The sequence below is a fragment of the Musca autumnalis genome, unplaced genomic scaffold, assembly GCF_047663935.1.
Source record: "Musca autumnalis isolate F117 unplaced genomic scaffold, ASM4766393v1 scaffold_1, whole genome shotgun sequence".
Classification (NCBI taxonomy): Eukaryota; Metazoa; Arthropoda; class Insecta; order Diptera; family Muscidae; genus Musca; species Musca autumnalis.
This window is the reverse complement of record NW_027411644.1, coordinates 212,051,951-212,070,817: the sequence shown is the minus strand read 5'-3', so window position 1 is coordinate 212,070,817 and position 18,867 is coordinate 212,051,951. Positions and strand designations below refer to the sequence as shown.

At 40.1% G+C, this 18,867-nt stretch overlaps 2 protein-coding genes across 2 annotated transcripts; both read right to left on the bottom strand.

The window, feature by feature from the left end:
• Positions 1-359: 359 nt before the first annotated feature.
• Det (baculoviral IAP repeat containing deterin) lies at positions 360-3,194 on the bottom strand. The gene is made up of 2 exons (XM_073960031.1): positions 704-3,194; positions 360-617 (listed from the first exon to the last, which is right to left on the bottom strand). Exons 1-2 carry the CDS (start codon positions 1,004-1,006, stop codon positions 486-488), a joined length of 435 nt encoding a protein of 144 aa, XP_073816132.1. The 5' UTR covers positions 1,007-3,194; the 3' UTR covers positions 360-485.
• A 121-nt stretch (positions 3,195-3,315) lies between these two features.
• Positions 3,316-6,994, bottom strand: Smug (Single-strand-selective monofunctional uracil-DNA glycosylase). Its single transcript, XM_073960030.1, has 3 exons — positions 6,956-6,994; positions 4,133-4,527; positions 3,316-4,081 (listed from the first exon to the last, which is right to left on the bottom strand). Exons 2-3 carry the CDS (start codon positions 4,472-4,474, stop codon positions 3,539-3,541), a joined length of 885 nt encoding a protein of 294 aa, XP_073816131.1. The 5' UTR covers positions 4,475-4,527; positions 6,956-6,994; the 3' UTR covers positions 3,316-3,538.
• Between the last annotated feature and the right edge of the window lie 11,873 nt (positions 6,995-18,867).

Sequence of the window (18,867 nt, the reverse complement as noted above, 5' to 3'; positions counted from 1 at the left end):
ATGATGCCCTTCTAAATGTTTTCTATACACAGAAGACCTATATAGAGATAAGACATGTCTTCTATAGGCACAAGACCTATAGACAGAAAACATTCTAGAATTCTTCTATAGAAAGAAACCTTCTATGCGTCTTCTATAGACAAAAGACTTGGTAAAGCTCTTCTATAGACAGAAAACCTTCAGATTCCATCGAATGATGTGCCGAAAATTCATTTTGTTACCTCGTCCTTCTGTCTGTAGACTACTCTTGGGAAGTTGAAGGGCGAAAATAAAAATTAATTTTTCGACAATATTTGTGTTAATCTGTGGCTAACCGATACCCAGACGCTTCTTAACAATACATGCACAAACACCATTCATTTGCCTTTCAATATAATAAAAGGTTCTATATAAATTCCTTTTATTAGTGTTCTACTAATAACTACGACGATATTACCAACTAACAAAAAAAGTATCCTAAAATTAACAATTCAAAATGGTAGGTACTATTTCTTTTCTGATAAACATTTCTCCAATTCGGCTGAGGCTCGTGTAAGAAATCGTGATTTAATGCCATTTACATCTTTCATCATTTTGTTCATGCCAACGGCAGAGAAAATATTCAGGAATTCTTCAACCTAGAATAGAGAAAAGTAAAAATAAGAAAAGCATGCATAAACATGTCCTTACAACAACAACAGGCCCATTCCCGCATTGTACTCACCGTCAAATCAACTTCTTTGTGACCATATTTAACAAATTGACATTGCGGCGCATGCTTAGCATGTTCCTTCCATGGATCGTCTGTGGGATCCCAACCATGCAATGTTTTGCCACACACAAAACAGGTCACAGTGTCATCATCACTTTTGCTCCCAGACCAATAGAAACCTGCCTGAGCCATTTTTGTAATGCTGCAATCGGCCGACTCGTCGTAGGGCCAATTTTTAAAACTATCAACACGATGCTTTTCCATTAAATAGATTTTCTCAAATTTGCTGAATTTTTCACTTAGTTTTTCGCTCATTTTTGATATATTTTGCTTTGTTTTAAATTTATTGGCACAATTTGGAATATGTATTATTTTTCTTCTGTAGCGTCACCTTCGCGGGCGTTCGTTTGTTGTTTGTTTGAATTTTTAATCGGTGTGTGTATGTGGTGTGTGTATTTTGTGGTTGAGGTTGAAAGCTGTCATCATTTAGTGTTGTAAATTGCTAATCATGAGTTTTAGTGTTGATCAACTTTTACCATATTTATGAAAACTGACAAACAGATGGCGCTTCATAAATTTTCACTTGTGATATCTAAAACGGAGAGGAAAATTAAAATCTCCATATTTGTAGGTACATAATCCTAATGTAAACATGGCTTAGGGAGATAAGGTCTTTCGTATCCTAGGACATTTATTCCCAGTGTAGTGCGGCCCTTTATCTCTTTACCACCAGGGGAATGAGCTCCAGAGAGTGCATAGTGGATTTTACTTGCTAGTAGGGCTTTTTTGTCCGGTGGTCGAAAAATCGAGCAAATCTTATGGGAACTTTACACGATATGTTTTTTACTTATGGGTTGTCACTTTTTAAATACAATCTGTATATGCAAAGTGACAGCACATATGTAAAATAACATATCGTGTAAAGTACCCATTAGGAAGATTAGCAAAAGACTACAATAAAGTCAATAAAAAAAGTTGTCTACAGATTAGGAGAACTGAAAAGTGTCTTTCAGTAAGTACAACGGCTAAACACAGATCTGGACGAGTGGATAGAGGAAGTAAATGACGCAGCCAGATTTCGTAGGATATTCACGAAGGACCCCAAATCCACATTCAGTATCAAACGGGAAGATGGCATATTGACTTCCTCCGGTCTGGAAAGTCCGAATCTCTTAGCCAATACCCACTTCCCCAACTTCATGGATGCTCCAGGCCGTTAAGCGCATCAACCGTGGTGTGTATACATGTACCGTACGCAACTAGGTCACCGAGGAGATCATATGTCGTCCAAAGATAGCCTGGGCAATAAACACATTCAAACCCTTTAAATCACCCGGTCCAAACGGTATTTTTCCTGCGATGCTACCAAATGTACTGGAGGTATTGGTCACTGTGACATACAGCCTCAAGTCGGGAAAGTCAAGCCACACACTTTCCAAAGACAATAACATATAGTATATATTCTTGATCAGTTTTGTTTTTTAATCAGATCAGAATAAAATTCTAAGTCGATATAACCATGTCCGTCCGTATGTCTGTTGAAATCAAGATACAGCTCGCAATTTTTAAGATAGAGCTTTGTAATTTGGTATAGAAGATCATAAACTCCTAGGATGTTTGGTATTGAAAATGAGTTATATCGGTCTACGTCTTAATATAGCCCCATAGAACTGTACCTCCCGATTTCTGTATTTTGATGGTTGTGGCCTCAATATTCTTCCGAAACGACTTAAATTTGGTATTTTGTCTTCGTTGAGGGTACAATCATTTCCACCTGAAATTTGTTGGTATTGCTCCACTTCTTTATATAGCCCCTATAGAACGGTACCTTCCAATTTTTGGCTATTTTAAAGATTTTGGGTCCAACGTCCCACCGAAATGACTAAAATTTGGTATTTGGTAGAAATTTGTCGTTTTCAGATAGCTCCGATAGAACGGTACCCCCGATTTTCGGTATTTTGAAACTTTTCGTGTTTATCCGGGTTTCAATGGTTTTTTTTTTGTCAAATTTTCGAATCGAGATTGCTGTAATTTAATACTGTGTATTGCCAGAGGTCCCTTTGCTGGTTAGGTCCACCATGGCATTGGCGCCCTCTTTCACTGTAAGAATATCACACTATAGGAGTTATTCTGAACGAAAATTCTCCGTGAGTTTTGTCTTTCCGCCGTTTCAACTTAAGGGAGAAAGTAAAAAAAACTTATGGGGAATTTTCGTTCAGAATATCCCCAAGTAAATTCGAGATCGCAAGTGGCTAACGTTTAATTCGGTCACAAATGTCCATCGCCTAAACATATGGGTTTTAACGTGTCATTGAATCTTAAAGGAGCGTTAAAGGCTGTGACCGTTATCGCACAGATCATTAGCACTGAGACATTTACTCGCAAAGGCAGCGAATAGACATTGTTACGTTGTAAATACAACCCCAATATCGGCGACAGTGGTGACCTCAAACCTATGTATCAGTTTGAGTGGTGCAGAAAGACAAGGAGCATGGAATTCTATTCTACTTTGAGCTTCAACTAAAAATATTCTAAAAATAAATTAGTATATTGTTACTAATTTTTCTTATTTTTTCCGATAGCATAAAGGAAAAATTGTTATCGTAGTTAAAAATACTAGATTCTTGCAGGTTCTGGACCACACATTTAGTCAAACCTTTTTGGTTTATTAATAATTATTAAAAGGTATATGAGTGTATATAAAAGTAATACTTTTTTGAATTTTTAAATCAAAGAGATCAATTTCAGTGTCGTCGAGCACAGCTCGTTGACGAAAAGTGGGAACAAATACAAAAAAACGTAAAACAAATTCATTGGCTTCAATAAAAAAATATTCAAAACTAAAGTCTATATCACGCTGGCAATCTCCTCATTGCGTAAATATTTCAATAAATCATGTTCACGTAGAAAACGTTCAGCCTTTTCAGGCCAATTGGTATTATTCAATGAACGCGGACTTGGATGATCTAAGCGCAACATTTGTTTCCCCTTACAATATTCCGAATTACGTAGAGCCTTAAAAACGTAATCACCTACAGCTATGATAATATCAGGTTGTAGTAGGTGTAACTGCTGTTCCATTGTACGTAAACACATGTCTTGCAATTCCTTTTTATATGGTCCCTTCAGTTCACTGGGTGTTATATTTCGTCCTAGGCCATCAAAGAATGCCAACGGACAAAAATTATGAACAAAACATTGTTGAAAAAATGTTTCCAATGAGTCATTGGCCAGTTTTTGAAATAATGTCCATAGACGTTTACCACTTGGTTCCTCGCGGGTACACTCAAACCCTTTTAGCGGTCTTTTAGGATGTTGTTGAGGTGGATCCGTAATAGAACCTTGAAGTTTCATAACATCTCGTACTGTGGAGATATTGCCAAAGGGTATCTGAAAACATACAATGTAAAAAAGGTTGCTAATAGTTGATGATAAGCTTACACCATTTTGTGCCATTCCATCGGCTCCAGGATTCATGCCAATAAAAATCACTTTTTTCGGTCCTTTGAGGTAACGTTTCAAATATTCACAGTGTATTTGGGCAGCATATTCCACCGGATTATAAATATGTGTTATTTCAGGAGATGGTTTAATTAGTCTTAGATAGCCGTTCAGGGCACATTCCATGGCATAAAATTGTTCCCAATAGGATGGAGCAAAAAAAGGGGAAACCTTTACTGGTAGATTACGTTGATTACTGTTGATGTCCACCGGCACCACATTGCGGCTGTTATTAGGTGTCGGATTTGCTGTTATTTTATATTGTAGCTTTTTCTTAAGCATTTTAAATTTGGCGTTTTGTTTTATTTGGTAAAAGTTGGAACAAACGGTTGTCCCTGGAAAGTAGAAAAAGGTATAAATTAGTAAAGTTTTTGAGATAAAAACGTGGTATACTTAAAGGTATTGTTGTGCTTCCTGCTGATTAAAATATTTTTTAATTTTCCAATCGATGCAACAACAAGGTGACCCTTTAAGGCCAGTTGTGGAATTCTGTAACACATATTTTGAGTTACCAACAAAAATTGGTAAAAAAACTCAATCCCACGGTGGCATGTTCTTCGATACCGGTTTGACCTGGAACAAAACAACACCCGTGTTCCGACCAGCGGCTGCCACCTCAGCCTACACCTATCTGTATTTGTAATGTTTTTCCCTGTTGGTAGCTGCATATCCCGGAATGCTTGCTCCTTATTCTTTTGTTCCGTGCCGGGACGGAGGAAAACCCAGGACCAAAATATTTGTGCTCGGTTCGCCAAATCTTCACTCTTCTTCACCCAAATCCTAGCTTCGGTGAGATACAATAGATGTCGAGATTATGTGCATTTAAGGGGTTGTTCTGGACTTGTCCATGCGGGACTACGACAGGGACTTTGTTGCTGCATGCTGCGTGAACGTAAAAAAATATTTGTGCTCGGTTCGCCAAATCTTCACTCTTCTTCACCCAAATCCTAGCTTCGGTGAGATACAATAGATGTCGAGATTATGTGCATTTAAGGGGTTGTTCTGGACTTGTCCATGCGGGACTACGACAGGGACTTTGTTGCTGCATGCTGCGTGAACACTACCACTAGTGAGTCGTCAGAGTTACAATCCCTGAAAATGCAACCATTTTGCAATTTAATTGCAACGGACTCTGAGGTAAGATCGAGGAAATAGCGGGCTTCATGAGTCGGAAGAATATCACCAAGATAAACAACGACTGCAGCTTGCAGCGTTGTGATGGTTACTGAAGAAAAATCGCGTCAGAAGTGGATGTGGGGAATTAGCTTTCCTACTGCACCAGTCTGTTCAATACAGATCTCTCTCGCTTGAACCTGGCTCAAATGACCCGCATATGGAATGTATGGGGGTAGCACTCAGGTATGGAACTGCCGAGGTAGAGTTGCTGAACGTATCAACATTAGCCTGCTTTTTGAGTTGTGGCATCCGGTCCTCGGAAACCCCTCTAGTCGTTTGGTAGTGCTGGCTGAGCAGATTGATAGCTCTACGTTTTGCACGTTCTATTTGACCGATCTTATCACCTTTTTCCCACGCGAGGAGTATGCAAATATCCACCACTAAATCTATCCCTGCTCTTCTTACCATATGCACGGCGCAGGTGAGAAGAGAGTTGAATGTCATGGTTGATGGTAGCAGACCACAAACTACCCCAAAATCTTTGCAGATGAAGAAACCTTGTTGACCACATATAACGATATACATAGGTCGGTTTGTGGTAAGCTATGCGGCTCCAATTTGGTCCCCGAGATTATGTGATACGAATTGGAAAAAAATCAAACCTGTCAGAATGCCGCTCTGAGAACAGCAACAGGGCATATCAAGCTGGTTTAAATAGTATTCACACGGATGCAGTTGCTAAGGCCACAAGCAAATATAGTGTGAATAAAGTCCTCAGAGTACATCCCCTATCTAGCGCAGCCGAGGAGTGTCAGCTGCCACGACAAACCAGAGTAGTTTTGGCTCAACTATGCTCGGGATATTGCAGTCGCCTTAATTCTTATTGGGCGGAAATCGACCGCGCCGTGCAAGACATCTGTCCAGTATGCGGCAAGGGCCCGGACGACACAAAGCCTCTTTTCAACTGTCCTGCCAAACCTACTCATCTAACTCCAGTGGAATCTGTGGTTACATCCCATCGAAGCAGCCACTTTCCTAGAACTGGAGATAGACCCCGAGAGTCAGATTCAACAGAAGAATGAACATACAAACATAATAATAAACACTGTAACAACAACAAATCGTTGTAATCAGGACCCCAAGGGACAAGGTGATCCGCGATGAGTCCACATAAACTTTTGTTAAGCCTATACTTTTAAATAATTATAATTACAAAGACGTAACTCTGAATAAATTTCCTTTACCGATAGTTTGCAAACTCTTTTAATAGCCGGTCTTTGGCCGGGGATTTGAACAACGGGAACAACATTTTCTTTTAAATTAAAATATTTCTCCAAGTAGCCGGCCTTTAAACAAGGGAATTTTAGGAACTTCAGAGGGTCATATCTCTGGAAGTATACATTTCACAAAGTTATACAGCGTAGGAATCAGCATAAAAAGCACTATCTGTGGTAATTATTTAATATTTTTCCGAATACTGTCGGTAAAGGAAAGATATGCCCACATACATAAATATTTATTTATTTTTTTTTTTTTTTTTGACTATCAAGCGATATCTCCCTAAAAATATTTATAAATATTATTTAAAAAAATTAATACACAATTTTAAAAATTAATAAACAATAAGTAGATAAAAAACCGACGCACTTCTGGAGGTGATAAGTAGAACCAACAAAACAAAAAGGTGGTGGGTGTTAACAAAACTGAAACAGCTGATGACAGCTAATCACAGGGTAACATAAAAAACGCTTTCTTTGATGTTTTTTCTAACGTAAAGTTACACTAGTTTCCAACAGATGGCTATGTGCTACTATTGATTCGAATTAAACGAAAAACCCAACACTTTAACTTATAGTACGTTTACATTTACGAAATCGAGTGGATTTCAACTGCCAATTCCTTTGTTTATATGTTTATGTCAAATGAAAACTCATCCAAAATTCATTGGATTTCATTTGACGTATAAGCAATGGAATTGACAGTTGAAATTCACTTGATTTCGAAATGTTAACGTAATATTATCCAAACTTTGCATGAAATAATTTTTACTAACACATTCGAACTTCAAAGGAATGAAACGATATGGTACGTCTTCAAACTTGATCTAAATTTGGACAAAATATTATGAGGATCTAAGATAGAATATGGCTCTGCAGCTCTCGCGAACGCAGACAAAATATCATTGACGAGGATCAAGATAAGCATCAACTCTTTCTTGAGGAAGTCACTCGGCCTTATAAGATCAACACCTACACAATGCATTTACCACCTGGCGGCTGAGTTACCATTGGAATCTAGAATACAACTTACAGCGGCGAAGGAAATAATAAAATCATATGCCTATGAAAGACCGATAGTTCAAGTGTTGGAGGAAGGCCCGCAGTGCATCAACACCGGCATCAGGAAAGTAACTGACAAGTTCAAGAGCATCATATCAGAGGTAGGGAAATCTGTGCCTTTCCCAACCAAAACAATTAACATCAAATTTGTGGACAAACAAACAGCAAGCAACAATGTAGTTCAGAAATAATCAACAGTCTGTTTCAAGAAAAGCTGGACAAACTAGTAAAGGAAAATTTTGAGATTTTCTGCAGCGATGGGTCAGTTATGCAGGACCACACAGGCTCAGCGTTTGTACACCAAAGGTCAGGGACCGTCTTTGCATTCTACACCAATAAAGTTATGTCGTCAATGTCTGCAGATTTAATTGCCATCATGAAAGTACTAGAATTTTCAATCAACAATAAGCTCAAAAAAGTTGCAATTATGACGGACGGTCTCAGTGGCATCCAGGCGATAAAAAATGGTGCAAAGGGGAATTTCCTAGTGTAGAAAATCGGAAGATTGGCCGGTCAAATAGATGGATCAATAGAACTACATTACATTCCAGGACACTCAAACATCTTTATCAATGAGGCAGCGGATCAGGCGGCCAAAAGGTCCAAAGAATTGGGTACAGAAATTAAGATCCCCTAACTATTGGAGACGCGATTGCGGAGGTTACAACCGATCGTCAACCGATCTCAAGGCAGTGGTATTATGTTTGCCCGCATTTTTCCACAAGCCAACAGACACAGGTGGTTTGGAAAATATTCAATTAATCCGGTTAAATGCAAGGAGAGTTTGTCGTTCTCCTACCAGGCGCGTCTTCCCGGGTGGCGGATGGGAAGGGCGTCACTGCAATGTGCGAAAACGAAATCGTCCTAGGGCAACCAAAGACGGGGCCGTTTCCGCACATTGTGGGGACTCTGGGGGTCTTTGGACCCCCCGTGGACCAAAAACTGGATCGGGGTAGTCCCCTTAAATAATTAACTAAACATGGGTAGAAGAAAAAGAAGGAATAAAGTTACGGTGCAGGGAGTTAATAACCCAGTACCGGCGGCAAGTGTTGGTGTGACCACAAGCCATGTGTCGTCGAGATCAAGTGATTGTGATCCGGCTGTTTTAGGTGTGGATGCCTTGGCACCTACAGCTGTACCTGCTACAAGTGCATCAGTTTCTAACCCCAAAGTTGACGACTCGGTTTTTCGTAAGGATCATGATTTGACCAGGGCTGGTGAAAGCCAGTCCAAGGCAGACAGGACTGCAAGTTTGGGCGGGGACGACCCTAGGACGAATCTCAAAAAAACTATCGACGACAGTTTTGAGAGACAGAGTAGGGAACTCCTCGACCAGCTGGAAAGGCTTGTGCCGGAAGAAACCACTGAGGACATGCTCCCGGAGGAACTGCTGCACAATCTTACTCTGACTGACGATGAGCTGGACACCACGGTGATCCCGGCCAAGTCTACACGGGTAGATTGTTGCAGCCCTGACGAAGGGGGAACCGGAGGCAAGTCGTATTCCGACTGGTCCTGTGTCGGCACATGCCGACAAAAAGCTTGAAAGGCAGGAGGCGACGGAAATGATGTCCGACGACGGGGAATCGGTAGATGACCCGAAAACGGACAGCGGCTCAAAGTTTGCCTCGGCCCGCAAAGCATCGGATGCGAGACACTACAAGCGTGCCGTATCCTATCTCCGCAGGTTTGTAGGGAGAGATGCAAACTTGCATTCGGAGAGGGAGGTCCACCTCATCAAGGGCAAGTTGAAATTTATGAGGAAGTTCGAAAGAATGTACCCTCGTAAATTTCATCGCGAATTCCCGGTGGAGAGGATCTTCCTCCCGGAAGACGTAGTAGAGAAGGCAAAGCCTGCTACCTCCGGTAAATGTGCTGCGCCAAAATCTTCTTCGAAGCCTAACCCGAACCGAGAGGTAAAGAAAAAGGCTATTGAGGGCACCCCTAAGCCAACAGTCACCCCTAGTGGTGATCGAGCGGTAAAGGACTCTGCCTCAAAGCCCGATTCTGCTCCAAAAGGCAAGGGTGACGCAATCGAAGATGCTGGTCTCAACAGGGAGAAGGTTGGACCAGCTAAGGAAATATCGTCTTCGGGTGGGGAGAACAGCGCCTCGCAGAGTAAATCTGTGAAGCGTGTGCGCTCCTCTGAGGGTCCGCAGCCTTCAGCCAAGAAGACGATGACTTCTCAGCTGATCGAACCATCAACCTCGTGTGCAGCGGCCGCTGAGCGTGTGACCAAGGAGAAGCAACTGAGTACGGAGAAGGTTTCCGCCTCTTCTGGAAAAGTTAAATCCAAGGTACGCGGTCAAAGGCGCAATAAGCCATACGGTAGACCAACTGCTGTGACAGACGATGGCCTGCAAATAGCAATCATCGACAGAGCTGATCCAAATGGAAAAATCAGCGACAGTCACTGGTTGCTATTTGAAACTGGTCTTCGGGCTGCGATAGTTTCTGGACCGGAAGATCCGGAAGACCGTCAGCTTGGCAGCGCCTTCTTGCGTAAGGGTGTCAAGGTCATCAACTGTATGAATGAAAGGTCGCGAGACTTTCTCGTTCAGACAGTGAGTGGTCTTGGTGCTCTGTGGGAAGGAGCTGATCTGGCGGCGGTCTCCCTATCGGACATCCCGTCCAGAAAGGTACTCTCAGCGTGGATTCCCCCACCTTCGGTAAGCAAGGAAATCCTGCTGAGAATGCTGAGGTTGCAGAATCCCAATCTTGTTACAACAGGTCTAGTCCCTGTAGCGAGTTGGGTGGCTTAGTGGCCAGAGTGGCGGTCGACCCCCCGGGGAGGTATACTTAAGAGAACGTGAGGGAAAGCTGAATTTCGGTTCAGGATGGGTTCGGTTTCGACTGAGTCCACCTCACGAAAAACAGTAAGGGTAGGGAAGCGGCAAAGGCTGCGCATACTGCAGATTAATCTGCACCATTGCAAGGCCGCTGCCGCTGAACTGCTCTTGTCCCTCACGAACTCTGAAGTAGACATTGTCTTAGTCCAGGAGCCTTATATCTATAAAAATAAGGTTTCTGGACTAAACAATGCCAACTTCGACGTCTTGCCGCGTCCGAGGGGGACAAGGTAAGGACTTGTATAGTAGGTAAAAAGAGTTTAAATCTAATCTTTCTATCTAATTACAGTAACGGTGACATATGCACGGTCAGGATGGAGCATGGAGAAAGCAAGGCCACGCTGCTGTCATCGATATATATGCCTTTTGAGGCCCCAGACCCACCCAACCAGTGTGTCCGACGTCTGCTTGACGAGATGATGGGTACCTGTAACGTAATCCTGGGTTGCGACGCAAACGCTCACCATTTCCAGTGGGGCAGCAAGGACACCAACAAGAGGGGTGAGTCCATATTCGATTTTATTTTATCTTATAATTTACGGATATGTAATAGGGGTAGTGATCCAACGTTTAAAATTAGGAACAGGGAAGAGGTCATTGACCTAACCCTTTCTAATTTAGATGACTCTGCCCTGAGGAATTGGAGGGTATCTAAAGAATGTTCCTTTTCGGACCATATGCAGATATTCTTTGATGTCTCTCTGGACAGAGGTCGCCAAATTCCTTATAGGAACCCACGAAGGACAAACTGGGACAAATACACGGAACTAACGAACTCGCAACTAACTCCTAATATTAGTACGGAAACAGTTGATGACCTCAATGGAACCGTAAATAATCTCACTGATGTTCTTCTTCGTTGCCATAAGGAGTCCTGTCCACTAACATATCCTGGGAGGAAATCTCAGCCGGTGTGGTGGAGCAAGGAGCTTGGCGAACTTAGGAAAAACACTAGACGACTGTATAACAGGGCGCATGAGACTAAACTCGATATTGATTGGGACTCCTATAAAGTGAGTTTCAATAAATATAAGAGTGAAATCAAGCGGGCAAAGAAAACATCTTGGGTTAACTTCTGTGAGTCGGTAGAAGGAGTTAACGACGCAGCTAGGTTTCGACGACTACTCTCCAAGGACCCCAAATCCATTGGAAGTATCAAGAAACAAGATGGTGCGTGGACAGACTCCGCTACTGAGACTCTTGATCTCCTTGCGGAGACCCACTTCCCAGGCTGCAAGGATGAGGATACTGTCAACAATGAGCGTGACGACTTCCGAGTTCAGGAGCCTTTGGATTTGGTACTCATTGACAGGGTGGTCAACAGAAGTAGAATTAAGTTGGCGTTCAGCACTTTTAAGCCTTACAAGTCTCCTGGGCCGGATGGCATAACGCCGGCGATGCTACAATTTGCATCACCGACCTTATACCAAATCCTGGAGGAGATTTTTAGGGCGTGCTTGACTTTCTCTTTTATACCGGGGCTGTGGAAGGAGGTAAAGGTAACTTACATTCCCAAAGCGGGAAAACCTAGTCACTCTGCACCTAAAGACTACAGACCCATAAGTTTATCATCCTTTCTCCTTAAGACACTCGAAAGACTGATCGACCTGGAGATAAGGAGTCAGGTAGACACCGTCTCTATAAGCAACTCACAGCACGCCTATGTTAAAGGTAAATCTGTTGAGTCTGCCTTGCATGAGGTGGTCGGCTTCATTGAGAAAAACATGGAAGACTCAAACTTTACCTTGGCTGCCTTTCTAGACATAGAAGGAGCTTTTAACAATGTAAAACTTGAGTCCATCAATCTCTCACTGAAGAAAGTTAATGCACCTGAACCCCTAACGTGCTGGATTAATAATATGCTTCAAAGCAGAATTATAAATTCTAGCATTGGGGAGGTAAAAATAAGGAAAACAGTGACTAGAGGCACCCCTCAAGGAGGTGTGCTCTCGCCATTACTGTGGCTTCTTGTTATAAACAATATTTTGATGGAGCTGGACAATCAAGGTATCAAAGTTGTTGCTTATGCTGATGACGTGGTACTGCTGATTTCCGGTAAATTTCCGTCAACCATTTCGGAGCTTATGCAAGGAGCACTATCGACTCTATCACGCTGGGCCAAGGCTAATGGTCTTGGGGTTAACCCAACGAAGACGGAACTGGTAATGTTCACAAGAAAGCGTAAGCTCGGCCTTTGTTCCACCAACACTGGATGGGGTGCAGCTCCAACTCTCCCCCGAAGCAAAGTACCTTGGCACAATCCTTGACTGTCAATTGCGATGGAATAGGAATGCTGAGGAGCGGGCGAAGAAGGGAATGATTGCACTTTATTCATGTAAGAATTCCATTGGGAAAAGCTGGGGACTAACTCCTTCGATTATACACTGGCTGTATAATACAGTGGTTAGACCCATCCTATCCTATGGTTCTCTCGTTTGGTGGCACTCATTGCGTCAAAAGTCAACATCCACTAAGCTCGATAAGGTACAAAGAGCCGCCGCAACTCTTATTACTGGAGCTACCAGGAGCACGCCACAGGCTGCACTGAACGCAATGCTGAACTTAAGACCACTGAGTATCAGCATTAAGTGTCAGGCAACCAGGAGTGCCCTGCGGCTTCATGAACAGGGTCTTTGGCGGGGTCGTACCTATGGGCATGGGTGTATCCTGAATGAATCAGGTATTTTTGTGAACCATTGTGGCAAAATAAGTGACTATATATCACCAGTCTTGAGATTTGACGATATAGAAGTCATTATACCTAGTAGAGACGACTGGAACCGCAGTAACCCCCCTCTGGGCGGTCTGGCTATATATACAGACGGCTCCAAGATGGAGGAAGGTACCGGTGCCGGTGTCTACTGTGAAAGTCTATCACTTGAACGCACATACAGGCTAGACAGCAACTGTAGTGTGTTCCAGGCTGAAATCTTCGCGATTTGGAAGGCGGCGGAATTGATTAAAAATCTGGATGCAGAAATCTTTGAACCGGTGACTATCTATGTGGATAGTCAAGCGGCTCTTAAAGCCATCAAATCCTGCAACATCAAATCCGACGTCGTCCTCAAGTGTAGAACAGCTCTGGATGCGCTAACTAACGGCTTTCGGCTATGTTGGGTACCTTGACATCGTGACTACCAGGGTAATGAAAAAGCAGATGAATTAGCTAGACGAGGATCACAGTCCGCTGATCTAGCTATCACTGACTCTATCAAACCACCCATCTGTCACTTTTTCCAAAAAGTCGAAGCGTTCTCTGACGAAAGAGCCAGTGAATTGTGGCACAATGAACCTAGGTGCATTGTGGCAAGATCCACATGGCCGTCTCTGTCAGCCAAAAGAACGAATTCGCTGTTGAACCTGAGCAAAGCGGAAGTGAAGGTAACGACGGGAGTCATCACTGGACACTGCTATGTCAGGGCCTTTACCATTAAATGGGATAGGGATGTTAATGATTACTGCAGACTCTGTGAGGATGAGGAGGAGTCGGAGTCGATCGAACACCTCCTGTGTCGTTGTCCAGCCCTGGCTCGTAGACGACACAGACTAGTGGGTGTTCGTTTTCCGCCGTCTCTAACCTTCTACTCAACTGTGGAACCTACTGTAATCTGCAACATCGTTAGGAAATAGGAATTTTATTCCTATTTATCTATTTATTCTATTATTTCTATTCTATCTCTCTTATCTATCTTTATCTCTCTCCACTTTTCTAAAGGATGATCACAATGGACCGTAAGGTCTCCGAGTGGCGCAGTCACATTTAGTGGCTGCACATCCTCTAACCTAACCTAACCTAAGGAGATAAATAGAATACTAACAGGCCATTGTTTCTGCAACAGTACCTTGTCAAGAATAGGAGTTAAACCACATCATTTTCAACTGTCAGAAATATAATCATATTAGGGACTCATTTGAAGAATTAAAGAGAACGGATTCTATGGAGGTCTTTTTACAAATGTATGGTTTTGAGAAAATATCAGTTATAACAAGTTTTTTGGATAAAGCTGATTTAGTCTTATAAAGCAACTGAAGCCAATCTTTGTATCCTGGCGGTATACGTAGTATACGTGCCAACAACTCTTCGGGGGTGACGTGTCCATTTCCCTCGTTGCAGTCATAAAAATATAAAAAAAATATTATGAGGTGCACATTGGTATGATCCCAACCCTCGACAGCATTTTATATGTGACTAGCAAAATGCCCGCTACTTCGTATGCGGAAAAGGAATAAAATAAAATTAATCAATATCTATATATATAAAAATGGTGTAAAAAATGTATAGTAACTCATAAAATGAGAACGGCTAGGCCGATTTCTGTAAAATTTTTTGTCAGTTATTCGTATTTTCGTGGAGAAGGTCTTTACGGAAGAAAATTTTGGAAAATCTCTCTGGAAAAGTCGGAAAATTGGAAAAATCGAAAATTGAGTTTTTTAATGAAATTTTATTCCTTAATAGCGAGACGAAGTTCGCCGGTTCCGCTAGTATAATATGAAAATGGTGAACACTGAACATTTTGAGGTACTAAAAATACCTATTTTAATTGATTGCATGCACACCTGGCTTGCACACAGAAGGTGTGCTGTTCGATTTCCAGGCCAAGCAACATCAAATTTTCAACGATAAGAAATACCCCTCAGTAATGTGGGCAACATTTCCTGAGTATTTCAATCATGTAAAACTTCTCTACAAGTGGTGTCTTAAGACATGCTTTTCGGACTTGGTGATAAATAGCAGAACCCATACCACAGAGCTAATATGGATCGGAGTGCACTCATTGTTATGAGAGAAGTCTCACTTGTCCTTATGGGATGTTTGTGGAACAAATATATGTTATAAATTCATTTTAGTACTGTTCGTACACACTTGGTTGGAATTTCTAAAAAAAACCTTATCGTATCACATCAATAGCGACCCTCTATATAACAGTTTTAATTTAGGCCTTTTTGTTCTCCTATTGTAAAACAATAGTCGCATTGGTCTATGTTTTCAAATTAACTTACTAAAACGTCCAGAATAAACAAATATGTTGTTGAAGAGATACGTTTTTTGATTTCAGTGCATTATTTAGAAACCGCCTTCTCGTTAACATAAAACCAATAATACACTATTCAGTAGAATTTTTAAAATCCAGGACCTTAACTTAAATTTTACTGTTTTTGCTCTACTTGTTCACCTAAATAGATTTTAAAGGTGGATTTTCATAACATATTTCATTTGTCGGTAATAACACCAGTGCTTCAATATTTAGTATTATTTAATACTTCTAGAATAGTTATTGTACGACTACCTCTAACAGTGAACCTGGCAACTAATAAATCAGATTTCCACTTCTATTCCTTAGCCCAATACCAAATTTATTGCACTTTAGAACTTTTCGCACAATAATTTTATAAATCCAGCTTCATTTTTTTTTTTTTTATTTATTTCAGTCTTTAGAACAATCTTTCTTTACAGACTATGATGGGATAGATACAAAAAATATGTTTATATAAATTTTACAATTTGGTAGTGAAATACAATTTAAACTCATCTCTTGATATGCAAAACTCTATATATTTATGGTATTTCTTTTGAAGTTTGTTGCTGATGGTATTTATAAAAGAAAATGCTCTCGTCAATGGACTATGCAAAGCATAATTCACACGATGTAGAGGAACATTGAACACATCAATGTACCTCATTTGCCTAGGAGGTACATACAGTGGTATAGTGGATAAAAGTTCAGGCGAATCAATTTCATTATTTACTAAATCATAAATGATTAAAGCGGATTGAATTTTTCTTCTTTGCTCAAGCGTTTGCAGGCCCAGAAGTAGGCTATTAGAAGTATAAGTACCATTGCCTATGTTGGTGAATTTCTTAAAAGCATACTTTATAAACACACGCTGCACTCTTTCAACACGAGATATTTGATTTTTGCAGTAAGGATCCCAAATTATTGATGCATATTCAACTTTAGATCTTACAAAGGCTGTAAAAATGGACTTCAAAGTATGCGGATCTGAAAACTCATTACAGTTTCGTTTAAGAAATGCTAGCATTTTGTAGGCTTTGGGAAGAATATAATCGATATGAGGCAAAAATGTCATACCAGTATCAAAAATTACCCCAAGATCACGAATTGTCGAAACTTGTTTTACAACATTGTTTCCTAATTTAAAAGAGCACTGTATAGGGTGAATCATTTTGAAAAATGAGACGTGGTAGCATTTAGAGAAATTTAATGAAATTTTATTAGTACAGCACCATTCTGAAAGATTGTCTAGATCAGCTTGTAAGTTAACAACGTCTGCCCATGAATTAATTTTGGAAAAAATCTTGAGATCATCGGCATAAAGTAAAAACTTCGTATTTTTAAAACATGATGATATATCATTTATAAATATATTAAACAATAGAGGACCCAAGACACTGCCCTGTGGTACTCCAGATGTCTGTACGTATGGTAGGGAAGTAAATGTTCCCACTGTTACTCTACAAATTCTGGAAGATAAATATGAAGAAATCCAGCGCAGTAAATTGGAGTGAAACCCTAATTTCTGCAATTTATATAATAATAAAGCGTGCGATACCTTATCAAATGCTTTAGCAAAATCAGTATATATTGCCTCAACTTGGTTACCTTGCTCTAGTGATCTTATACAGAATTCACTAAACGACGTTAGGTTGGTGATTGTAGACCTACCAGTAAAAAAACCATGTTGGTTATAGGAAATAACAGTCTTAATTGTGAAAAAAGCCGTTTGTAAACAATGTGCTCAAAGATTTTGGATATATAAGACAATTTAGATATAGGCCTATAACATGTAACGTCAACTTTATTGCCATCTTTGAAAATGGGAGTAATCAATGCCGACTTCCAGTTATTTAAAAATACACCTTCATTAAGAGACATGTTAAAAATGCTAGCAATAACAACACCAATGCTTTTGCTACATTTTTTAAGGAAATATGAACACAAACCATCAGAATCGGATTTTGTACTGCATTTTATCTCATTGATAACTTCTAAAACTTCTTTATCAGAAATCACCATACAGCCCAAATTCAAATTAAGTTCCTGTAGTTGCGAATCATAGTTTTCGTTTGATGGAGCTTCAAAATTCGATTTAAAGTAATCTGCAAACAAATTAACTGTTTCCCAACCAGAATGTGAAAGCTTTCCGTTAAAGTTCACTGTCGATGGAATATCAGTTTGCTGTTTTTTGGACTTAATATACGACCAAAAAACTTTTGGATTAGATTTAATTTCATTCTCTTTATTGCGAAGAAATTGATTATAAAGAAAATTATTCAAAAACTTGAATTCCCGTTGATAGTGAATAAACATGCTTTTATCTGCGGAGTCTAGGGATGTTTTAAATCTTATTTGATATTTATTGCGTAGATTTTTTAATCTCTTAAGATTACTATTATACCATGGTTGTTTGTACCCCTTAGGTTTTAGTAATGGAACATTTGTCGAAAGAATGTTCATAACAGTACTTAAAAATATATCATAACACTGTTGCGTAGAATGATCAGCAAATAATAATGGCCAATTTAATGAACTAAACATAGAGTTAAGCATATCAAAGTTACATTTTTTAAAATCAAAGTTGCGGGAATCATTATAGGAAGGCATTGGTATGTATTCAAAAGAACCAATTTCAATAGCTAATGGATTATGATGTACATTGGATGGTGAGATTAATATTAAGGGAATATCAATTTGAAATTTGCATTCATCAGAAACAAAAACAAGATCAAGAAATCTATGCAATTGATTGACGTTGTTATTAATTTGAATTAAACTCATACTAAGTAATGTATCTATAAAATTTATCTCGTGCTCTTTATTTACATTAATGGGGAACAAGCAATTACTACCCTCACTTTGTTCCCAAGATATATTAGGGAGATTAAAATCCCCTAAAACACAAATAAACGCTTTTTGTTCAGCTTCACTATCCAATGTAGCTATATTAGCCACGTGTTTATCATAGAGACATCCCGAACTTCCAGGAGGAATATATGAAACACAAATGTACAATTTAATATTTAAACCAAAAACGCAAACAATAAGTTGGTCAATTAAACCATTATAAGTATTTATAAAGTGAAGTGACGACTGCAATTGTTGCTTAACAGCTACCAGCACTCCTCCACCTCTGGAACACCCAGTAATATCAGCGTTTCTATCTTTTCTAAACACAGTATATAAGTTCAGATCAAAGAATTCTGCACTAAATAGATCGGAGTTCAGCCAAGTTTCCACCAGAACAATAATGTCATATTCACATTGAGAGGAGAAATCAAAAATTGACTTAGATTTGGTACGCATTCCGGAAACATTTTGATAATATATCTTTAAGGAATGATTAGATTTGG

Bases quoted from the DNA above. Each gene is read 5' to 3' on its own strand.
- Det (XM_073960031.1), bottom strand. From the start codon at position 1,006: ATGAGCGAAAAACTAAGTGAAAAATTCAGCAAATTTGAGAAAATCTAT. The intron at 618-703 runs GTGAGTACAATG...TCTCTATTCTAG, and splicing joins ACAAAGAAGTTGATTTGACG to GTTGAAGAATTCCTGAATAT.
- Smug (XM_073960030.1), bottom strand. From the start codon at position 4,474: ATGCTTAAGAAAAAGCTACAATATAAAATAACAGCAAATCCGACACCT. The intron at 4,082-4,132 runs GTAAGCTTATCA...GTATGTTTTCAG, and splicing joins ATGGAATGGCACAAAATGGT to ATACCCTTTGGCAATATCTC.